The sequence below is a fragment of the Pan paniscus genome, chromosome 20 (assembly GCF_029289425.2).
Source record: "Pan paniscus chromosome 20, NHGRI_mPanPan1-v2.0_pri, whole genome shotgun sequence".
Classification (NCBI taxonomy): domain Eukaryota; kingdom Metazoa; phylum Chordata; class Mammalia; order Primates; family Hominidae; genus Pan; species Pan paniscus.
In genome coordinates this window covers 7,569,803-7,580,601 of record NC_073269.2, presented here as the reverse complement: position 1 = coordinate 7,580,601, position 10,799 = coordinate 7,569,803, and the positions used below count along the sequence as shown (strand labels likewise).

The window sequence follows — 10,799 nt, the reverse complement described above, 5'->3', positions numbered from 1 at the left end:
TGATCTCAGCTCACCGCAACCTCCACCTCCTGGGTTCAAGCAATTCCTGTGTCTCAGCCTCCTGAGTAGCTGTAAATTACAGGCGTGAGCTACCGCGCCCGGCTAGAAAGGGAGTTTCTGAGCGTGCTGCTGGGTCACTGAGCACCTACTGTGTGCCAGGCCGTGTGGTGGGTGCTGGGGACACAGCCGGGACCCCGGCAAAGCCACAATATCCACCGACACGGAGCTCGAAGTCCAAAGGAGGAGGTGGATTGTGTGACCAGGGGCGATGGGAGCTGGGATAGAGGACACACAGGCAGCTGGGAGAAGCCCAGAGGAGGTCTAGGGAGGAGAGGAAATCAGAGGAGGCTTCCTGGAGGAGGTGACACTTAAGCTGAAACTCAAAAGATGAGCCAGAGCAGATGAGTAAAGAACGAGGGAAAGCTGTGCCCAGTATAAAGCAGAGTTGTCATGCAGGGAACACAGGCAGCTGTGGGAGCCTAGAGGAGACCTAGGGAGGAGGAGAAATCAAAGAAGGCTTCCTGGAGGAGGTGACGCTAAAACTAAGGTACAAAGAATGAGCAGGCAGAAGTCAAGTGACGAAAGAGGGAAGGTGCGGGCTAACAAGGCCCCTCTATCAGGGACAACAAAGGAGGTTAAGAGAAAAGCCCCCAGACGGGAAGGACCAAGAAATAATTCAGCTCAGCCAAAGCAGGGCAGAGGGGGCAACAGGGTCAGCCAACACGGGCCCAGAAGGCAGACAGAGAGCTCCAGGCCTGCCCAGACTCCACTCATCCCAAATTCCACCAACACCCCACCCTGCCTGCTGTGGTCCCCACTAAACACACAGAGAACAGGAATCAGGAAAAGATAAGAACTAACCTAGCTTATCATGCCTGCAGAGGGGTGTTTGGGACTTCACTGGTGAAGTGGCCGGCCACAGTTCCATCTGTCTGCAATTGGCCAGCCACAGTAGCTCATGCCTGTAGTCCCAACACTTTGGGAGGCTGAGGCAGGAGGATCACTTGAGCCCAGGAGATTGAGACCAGCCTGGGAAACATAGCAAGACCCTGTCTCTCTCTCTCTCTTTTTTTTTTTTTTTTTTTTTGAGACGGAGTCTTGCTCTGTCACCCAGATTGGAGTGCAGTGGCACGAACTCAGTTCACTGCAACCTCGGCCTCCCGGGTTCAAGCAATTCTCCTGCCTCAGCCTCCCAAGTAGCTGGGATTACAGGCATGCACCACTACGCCTGGCTAATTTTGTATTTTTAGTAGAGACGGGGTTTCTCCATGTTGGCCAGGCTGGTCTCAAACTCCTGACCTAAGGTGATCCACCAGCTTCGGCCTCCCAAAGTGCTGGAATTACAGGGGTGAGCCACGGCACCCAGCCCCGTCTCTACAAAAAATATAAAAATTAGCCGGGTGTGGTGGTGTGCACCTGTAATTGCAGCTACTCGGAAACCCAAGGCAGAAGGATCACTTGAGCCCAAGAGATCGAGGCTGCAGTGAGCTATGATCACACCACTGCACTCCAGCCTGGGTGACAGAGCAAGACCCTGTCTCTAAAATATAAAAGAAAATAAAGAACTGTCCCATCAAAATCTACATGGTCACATCCTAACCCCCAGGACCTCAGCATAGGATGTTATTTGGAAAATAGGGTTGTGGCAGATGGCATTAGTTAAGATGAAGTCACACCAGAGCAGGGTGGGCCCTTAATCCCGTATGACTGGTGGCCTTATAAAAATGGGGAAATCGGCCGGGCACCGTGGCTCACGCCTGTAATCCCAGCACTTTGGGAGGCAGATGGATCACCTGAGTCAGGAGGTCGAGACCAGCCTGGCCAACATGGCAAAATCCCGTCTCTACTAAAAATACAAAAACTAGCCGGGCATGATGATGCGTGCCTGTAGTCCCAGCTACTCGGGAGGCTGAGGCAGGAGAATCACTTGAACCCAGGAGGTGGAGGTTGTGGTGAGCTGAGATCGCGCCACTGCGCTCCAGCCTGGACGACAGAGCGAGAGTCCTTCTCAAAAAAATAATAATAACAATAATAATAATAAATGTAAAAATAGGAAAATGAGCCGGGCTTGGTGGTGCACTCCTGTAGTCTCAGCTATTCAGAAGGCTGAGGTGGGAGGATCACTTGAGCCCAGGAGTTTGAGACCAGCCTGGGCAACTTAATGAGACCCTCATCTCTTTTTTTTTTTTTTTTTTTTTGAGACGGAGTCTCTCTCTGTCGCCCAGGCTGGAGTGCAGTGGCCTGATCTCGGCTCACTGCAAGTTCTGCCTCCCGGGTTCACGCCATTCTCCTGACTCAGCCTCCAGAGTAGCTGGGACTACAGGCGCCCGCCACCACGCCCGGCTAATTTTTTGTATTTTTAGTAAAGACGGGGCTTCACCGTGTTAGCCAGGATGGTCTCTATCTCCTGACCTCGTGATCCGCCCACCTCGGCCTCCCAAAGTGCTGGGATTACCGGCGTGAGCCACCGCGCCCGGCCCCTCATCTCTTAAAATAAAAAAGGTTGAAGGAGTTGGGGGAGTTTGGATACAGACCCAGGGAGGGCGCCTCGTGGAGATGGAGGCAGAGATGCGGCTGACGCTTCTCCGAGCCAAGGAACATCAAGGACGCCGGCCACCAGCAGGACCTGGGAGAGGCCTGGGCAGATCCCCGTCAGCCTCAGGAGGACCCAGCCCTACTCACACCTTCATCTCAGACTTCCGGCTTCCAGAATTATGACAGCATAAATGTCTGTTTTCAAGCCTCTCCATTTGTGAGACTGTCATGGCTGCCCTAGCAAATCAATACACTGAGAGACTAAATTTTTAACTTTCATTTAATTTCTTTTTTGTTGTTGTTTTTGTTTTGTTTTTTGAGACGGAGTCTCACTCTGTCGCCCGGACTGGAGTGCAGTGGAGCAATCCCAGCTCACTGCAACCTCCACCCTCTGAGTTCAAGCGATTCTCCTGCCTCAGCCTCCCGAGTAGCTGGGATTACAGGTGCCTGCCACTGCACCCAGCTTATTTTTTGTATTTTTAGTAGAGACGGGGTTTCACCATCTTGGCCAGGCTGGTCTTGAACTCCTGACCTCGTGATCCACCCACCTCGGCCCCCCAAAGTGCTGCGATTACAGGCATGAGCCAACGCGCCTGGCCTAACTTTCATTTAATTTCAATGAATTTTTTTTTTTTAATTTTTTTTTAGAGACAGGGTCTCACTCTGTCACCCAGGCTGGCGTGATCACAGCTCCTTGCAGCCTCGACCTCCCGGGCTCAAGTGATCCTCCCACCTCAGCCTCTCGAGTAGCTGGAACCACAGGCATGCACCACCACGCTCGGGCTAATTTTTTTAATTTTGGAGTATTTTTTGTAGAGATGTGGTTTCGCTATGTTGCCCAGGCTGGTCTCGAACTCCTGCACTCAAGCAATCCTCCTGCCTCGGCCTCCCAAAGTGCTGGGATTACAGGCATCAGCCACCACGCCCAGCAATTTCCATGAATTTTCAATAGCCGTGTGTGCCTCACGGCTGCTGTATTAATGGGTAAATGGCCCCCACACACCGCATTCCCCATCGTACAGTGGAGAAATAATGACTTAAAGCAGAACTGCCTGAGCCCAGGCGGCGGGTGGGGTGGATTCTGACTCTGCTCAGACACTGGACTGGACGGGACTGGCTTGGTCCTGGGAGAAGGTGGGCGAGAGCTGTCTATGAGCTGCAGGTGCTGGAGGCTTCCGGATTTACATCTGCACTGAAACTGCGGCCACCCGCCCCATGGGGCTACCGAAATATAAACAGATTCCAATTAAACACAACCTACACTTCGAAATTCAGTTATCTGCTTGCACCGTAGCCCCGCGGGGCTGGCGTCTCCCGTACTGAATGGTGTGGAGCTGAAACGTCTCCACTGGAGTTTCATGGGACAGGCAGTCGTCAGCCCCTGTGGCTGGCGGGGAGCATGTACCATCAACCCTGTGCTTCGGCTTCAGTGATTAAACTGTTTTACCCACCGGGAAAGCCGAGGCCGTTCATGCTGAAGGGGATGTGAGGGAAGATTCCCCCAGCCCAGGAAGCCAAGGTGGTGCCTCTGCCAGCCCCAGAGAGTGGGTCCCCAAAAGATGCAGAGGCCAGAGCCGGGGCATGGGCCCTGCTATTTCTAAAGGGGAAGTGAACAAGAAGAGGCGGCATTAACTGTCATTGTCACCCCCACTTCCCGCAACGCCCAGAGGTTGTCCACACACACACACACACACACACACACACTCCACCCTCACAGGGCACTGGCCCGTGGCCCTCTCTAGCAAAGACATACCTGGCTGCCCCTAGATCCACAGCCCCCCTGAGCCACGGCCCCCACACATGCACACACCGGGGAATAAGAGGCCGCAACATCACGTACCATGATCGAACTTCAATGTTGCCAGGGCATGCATCCCACAGTCCACCCCTTGCAGCCTGGGAGCCCTACTGAGGCCCAGAGAGGGGCCGGGACTTCCCCAGAATCACACAGAAGCGGGGTTGTGGGGAACCCACTCGCCCCCACACCAGGGCGCTCTCTGCTCCTACGGGGAGGTGGGGTGGTTGCCTCCTTGTCCAGGGTGACCACGGGAAGCCCATTTGGCGTCAGAAGCCCCGAGAGGCCACCGGGAAGACCATGGGGGCCTGTCCCGTTCCCTGCTCCCCATCCAGGCGAGGCTGCGTGCACACAGCTTCCTGTACCCCAGGAGGGCCTGCCTGGCACGCATCCGGTGGCTGCACCATCCACACGCAAGACTGCAACCTCAGATGCTCCGCACGCTGGAGATGCTGGACAGGGGCTCCCGCATCCGAAAGCTGAGCGAGCGGGAGCCGCGAAAGCTGTCCCTCGGCCTCAGAGAGCTGTCGGTGGTGGAAGCTCCGGAGTGAGCCTCGACGGCCCGGGCCAGGCAGTCCCCGGGCCCTCGCATGCCCAGCCGGAGACACCCACAGCAGAGGAAGCTGAGCACGGCTCTGCACACCTCCCTGCTGCGGAAGGAGTAGATGATGGGGTTGACCGCCGAGTTGAGGACGGCCAGGGCCAGGATCCAGTCCATGCCCCGCAGGTACTCCTGGGCCCAGAGGTTGGAGCCAAAGACGTCGGCCAGCAGCAGCCCGAAGAGTGGGCCCCAGCACACCAGGAAGGCCAGCAGGATCATCAGCACCGTCTTCAGCAGGCGGCGGGCCTTGCGGCGGGCCGCTGGGCGTGGGGCCTTCTGCCCGCTGGCCTGCACCAGGCGGAAGATGGCCCCATAGAGGCCCATGATGGTGGCCAGGACGCCGGCGAAGATCACCAGGCAGAAGAGGATGTAGCGCTTGGAGTAGAGGGGCAGAAGGCTGGAGCAGCGGTCAAAGGCGCACAGGCAGTTCCAGCCCAGCAAAGGCAGCATCCCCAGCAGCGCGGCCAGCAGCCAGCAGAGGCCGATGAAGCCGTAGACGCGGCTGGTCTTGGTGGCCCCGCTCTCGGCCACCGGCCGCACCATGGTGGCAAAGCGCTCCCCTGCAGTGAAGAGCAGGCTGAAGGTGGAGGCGGCCAGGGCGGTGAAGAGCAGGCCCTCCCGTAGGAACCACTGGGCGGGCGCCAGACGGAAGGTGCGGGCCCCCGACAGCAGCACGTTGGCCAGGTAGGCCGCGCCCGTGAGCAGGTCACTCAGCGTGATGTTCACCAGGCAATAGTAGACCCAGCGTCGCGACCGCATGTGGCTGGTGATGGCCGCCAGCACCAGCAAGTTCTCCAGCACCACCAGGCAGCTGGCGGCCACCGACAGCCCCCGCAGGGCCCCCAGGCCGCCATCCTCCGGCCCCCCGCGCCCGGCCAGCCGGCCCGAGTGGTTGTAGTGCAGCACGATGAGCCGGCTGTGCCCGCCGGCCGCCAGCTGTTGGCAGGACTCGGGGGCCACCGGGGTCCCCGTGGCGTTCATGGCCTCCCCCGGGGGCTGACTGAGGCCCCGAGGCAGGGTGGAGCCACCCGCCTTGCTGGTCTTGGTTTCCTGTTATTTGAAATTTCCTGTTATGTTCAAGGTGCCCTCCAGGGTGGAGGTAAGGCCGAGGACAGGGAGGGGCACCCCAACGGTCGGCCCCCACCCGGGCTCCTGGAGCCAACACGCTGGGGCCGCCCTGGCGGTGAGGACCCCCACCCCTGCCCTGGCTGCCTTCTTCCTGTCCTCGAAAGCCGGAGACCCGCAGGGAGCCCCGGAGCTGTCAGTCACGGAGGGGAAATGAGTCCCCACTCGGGATGGGCCACCCCTTTCCAGCCGGACGACTCCTCCCCACCAGCCCTGATCACCCCTGAAGCACCCGTCGGCTCCACTGAGGTCTCCCCACATGCTCCACGGGCGCTCAGCACACAGCAGGTGCCTAATAAATGTCAAGTGCCTGCATGCCCTTGAGCACTGACTCATCCGACTTGATCCCCGCAACAGGGCCTGATGCGTTACAGAAGAGGAAACTGAGGCCCAGAGAGCCCGATGCGTTGCAGAAGGGGAAACTGAGGCCCAGAGAGCCCGATGCGTTGCAGAAGGGGAAACTGAGGCCCAGAGAGCCCGATGCGTTGCAGAAGGGGAAACTGAGGCCCAGAGAGCCCGATGCGTTGCAGAAGGGGAAACTGAGGCCCAGAGAGCCCGATGCGTTGCAGAAGGGGAAACTGAGGCCCAGAGAGCCCGATGCGTTGCAGAAGGGGAAACTGAGGCCCAGAGAGCCCGATGCGTTGCAGAAGGGGAAACTGAGGCCCAGAGAGCCCGATGCGTTGCAGAAGGGGAAACTGAGGCCCAGAGCGCCCGATGCGTTGCAGAAGGGGAAACTGAGGCCCAGAGAGCCCGATGCGTTGCAGAAGGGGAAACTGAGGCCCAGAGAGCCCGATGCGTTGCAGAAGGGGAAACTGAGGCCCAGAGAGCCCGATGCGTTACAGAAGGGGAAACTGAGGCCCAGAGAGCCCGATGCGTTACAGAAGGGGAAACTGAGGCCCACAAAGGTGGCCTGAGGCCAACTTTCTGCCCATGGGAGGACACACACGTCCAGGGAGAGAGACCCCCAGGGACAAGCTGGTAGGGTCTCGGGGCCAGGCCCCCATTTTGGGATTCCTGGTTGCCTCTCCTGCCCCTGAGCTCACCCTGCTGGGAGCAGAGCTGCTGGCCCCCTGGGGCAGCCCCCCACTGGGATTGAGGTGCATAGGAAAAGTAGGGACTTGCTCACCCCATCCCCATGGCCCTGCTGACAATGGCTCACGGTGACTCAGCCTGAGGTGAGGTGGCTGTGGGTCTAAGTGGGAGACACACCCTGCCCTGGCGTCTGAGGAGGGAGGCAGGCTCTGCCCTGGGTCTGAGGAGGGAGACACACCCTGCCCTGGCGTCTGAGGAGGGAGGCAGGCCCTGCCCTGGCGTCTGAGGAGGGAGGCAGGCTCTGCCCTGGGTCTGAGGAGGGAGACACGCCCTGCCCTGGCGTCTGAGGAGGGAGGCAGGCCCTGCCCTGGCGTCTGAGGAGGGAGGCAGGCCCTGCCCTGGCGTCTGAGGAGGGAGGCAGGCCCTGCCCTGGCGTCTGAGGAGGGAGGCAGGCCCTGCCCTGGCGTCTGAGGAGGGAGGCAGGCTCTGCCCTGGCGTCTGAGGAGGGAGGCAGGCTCTGCCCTGGCGTCTGAGGGGGAAGCTTGGACCTGCCTGGGGTCTGAGGGGGGAGGGTTGGCCTTGCCCTAGGTTCTGAGAGGGGAGGCATGACCTTGCCCTGGGGTCTGAGCGGAGAGGCTCAGCCTTGTCCTGGGGTCTGAGGAGGGATGCGAGGCCCTGTGCTGTGGTCTGAGAGGGGAGACACACCCTGCCCTGGGTCTGAGGAGGGAGGTATGCCCTGCCCTGAGGTTTGAGCGGGGAGGCTTGAACCTGCCTGGGGTCTAGGGGTGAGGGTTGGCCTTGCCTTGGGGTCTGAGTGGGGAGGCATGGCCCTGTCCTGAGTCTGAGGGGGGAGGCGAGGCCCTGCCTTGGGGTCTGAGGGGAGACGTGAGGCCCTGTTCTGGGGTCTAAGGGAGGAGGCAAGGCCCTGCCTTGGGGTCTGAGGGGAGAGGTGAGGCCCTGTCCTGGGGTCCAAGGGAGGAGGCGAGGCCCTACCCTGAGGTCTGAGTGGGGATGCTCAGCCTTGCCCTGGGGTCTGAGGAGGGAGGCTCAGCCTTGCCCTGGGGTCTGAGGAGGGAGGCTCAGCCTTGCCCTGGGGTCTGGGGCATGTAGGGGCTTGGACATCATCTGTCACGGATGGAGTGTGAGGTCTCTGCTCTCCAGCTCCCCCAGTGTCTGTGACCCCCCACTCGTCCCCATCCAGAAGGCCTTGGGGTGTGGGGTGATTTGGGAAATAACGCAGGCCCCAGAAGTGTCAGTAGGACCCAGGATAAGTCCCTGCTGGAAGCCTCCTGCCACCCGCAATCACCCCCAGGCCAGGCCCACTTACCACCAAGGAGGGTCCTGAGGGGCCCCACCTGCCCTCTGTCCCCCCAGGAGCCTGTGGTCTTCAGCCTTCCTGAGACAATGGTGTCCTTGGCCTCAGGGTGGGGGCAGCTACACTAATTCTACCAGTAAGGTGTCCTGGAAGCGTCACAAGTGTACTGTGAGGACACAGGTGTCCCATGAGGGGCACAGATGTCCCGTGAGGGCTCAGGTGTTGAAGGCCGAAAGAATGAGGGTTGTGATCAACTCAGTATACCACTGGAGGCTACGTGAGTAAACAGCAAACTGTTCTCATGAAAGCAGGATGTTGGCAAACTGACAAACTGCGTCTGCCGCCCAGAAGGAATGCTGAGGGCAGTCACGCCCCAGGCACAAGTGTTTCTTGCAAATAGGCAAATCTGAAACCTGTTAGCAATAACGTGGACGTGTGATCAATCAAGCAGCTGGCCAATCGTTTCCTCCTCCCTGCTTTCTACCCAATAAGTACGAAGGGCTGTAGAAGCTTGGGGGGCTGCCTTTGCTCACTAGAAGCAGGGAGCTCCCTTCTTCTTCCCCTGGCCCCTTCGTTTAAAACAGTTTCTTTTGTCTTAAGTTTTCATTTCTACATTCATCCCTTCGTTCAGTCTTGTAAGGATGGTCTCAAGTAGTAACAGTAGTAACTGTCGTAGTGACAGTCTCAGGTAGTAATCATGGCAGCCACACACAGGCGTCCCATGAAGGGTACAGGCATCCCATGAGGGCACAGGTGTCCCATGAGAATGCAGGCGTCCCATGAGGGGTACAGGCATCCCATGAGAACACAGGTGTCCCATGAGGGGCACAGGCATCCCATGAGAACACAGGTGTCCCATGAGGGGCACAGGCGTCCCATGAGAACACAGGCGTCCCATGAGGGCACAGGCATCCCATGAGGGGCACAGGCGTCCCATGAGAACACAGGCATCCCATGAGGGCACAGGCGTCCCATGAGAACACAGGCGTCCCATGAGAACACAGGCATCCCATGAGGGCACAGGCGTCCCATGAGGGCACAGGTGTCCCATGAGAACACAGGTGTCCCATGAGGGCACAGGTGTCCCATGAGAATGCAGGCACCCCATGTGGGGCACAGGCATCCCATGAGGGTACAGGCATCCCATGAGGGGCACAGGTGTCCCATGAGAACACAGGTGTCCCATGAGGGTACAGGCGTCCCATGAGAACACAGGCGTCCCATGAGGGCACAGGCGTCCCATGAGAACACAGACGTCCCATGAGGGGTACAGGCGTCCCATGAGAACACAGGCCTCCCATGAGGGCACAGGCGTCCCATGAGAACACAGGCGTCCCATGAGTGGCACAGTATCGGCCCTGAGAAGCAGGGGCACCCCAGGGAGGGCAGGGCTGGCAGGAGACGGGGGCTGATCGAAGCACATGCTGGGGCCCCATGGCCCCTCCCTTTGCTTACGGTTCAGTTCTGAAGCAGGACAGTGTCGGGAGGCTCCACGCGAGGAACTGACTGGGGAGGCAGCTGCCTTTTGTCACTGGAGGTCACCAAGCAGAAAGGGGATCTGGAGAGGGATGTGGGGCTCGGGGAGGAGGGGCCGGCAGCTGGGAGGTGAGGCCAGGAGGGAAACAAACAGCCAGGTCTTGCCCAGGCACTGCCCTGCCCAGTGAGTAGACAAGTGAGCCTCAGTCCAGCCTCACATGACTCAGGCACCTACACAGAGAGACATTGTGTGTTCTGAGGTTGAGTGCCTCATGATGGACTAAGCCCTGATCCCAGGCTAAGCCCCCTATGCTCGACTGAGCCCTGATCCTAGGCCCAGCCCCCTACTCTGCACTGAACACTGATCCAAGGCTTAGTCCCTCATCCTAGACTGACTCCTGATTGCTGAGTCCCAGGCCCAGCCCCCTGTCCTAGACTGAGCCTTGATCCCAGGCCCAGCCCCCTACTCTGTACTGAGCCTGCATCCCAAGCCCAGTCCCCATCCTAGACTAAGCCCTAATCCCTGGACTGAGCTCTCATCCCAGGCTCAGTCCACATCCAAGACTAAGCCCTAATCCCAGGCTCAGCCCCCTACCCTGGACTGAATGCTGATCCCAGGCTCGGTCCATACCCTAGACTGAACCCTAATCCCAGACACAGCCTCCAATCCTGGACCAAGACCCCCAGGTCCCAATCCCAACCTCCAACCTAGACTGATGCCTGACCCCAGGCTCAGCTCTGACCCTGGCTGAGCCCCAATCCTGGACTGAGCCCTGATCCCTGGCTGAGCCCCAATCCTGAACTGAGCCCTGACCCTGGCTGAGCCCCAATCCTGAACTGAGCCCTGACCCTGGCTGAGCCCCAATCCTGAACTGAGCCCTGATCCCTGGCTGAACCCTGATCCTGACTTAGCCTATGAT

At 59.1% G+C, this 10,799-nt stretch overlaps 1 protein-coding gene across 1 annotated transcript; it reads right to left on the bottom strand.

The window, feature by feature from the left end:
* Nucleotides 1–254: 254 nt before the first annotated feature.
* On the bottom strand, nucleotides 255–6,306 carry S1PR4 (sphingosine-1-phosphate receptor 4). The gene has a single exon (XM_003819255.6). The coding sequence runs from the start codon at nucleotides 5,910–5,912 to the stop codon at nucleotides 4,758–4,760; it is 1,155 nt and encodes a 384-aa protein (XP_003819303.1). The 5' UTR covers nucleotides 5,913–6,306; the 3' UTR covers nucleotides 255–4,757.
* Nucleotides 6,307–10,799: the final 4,493 nt, after the last annotated feature.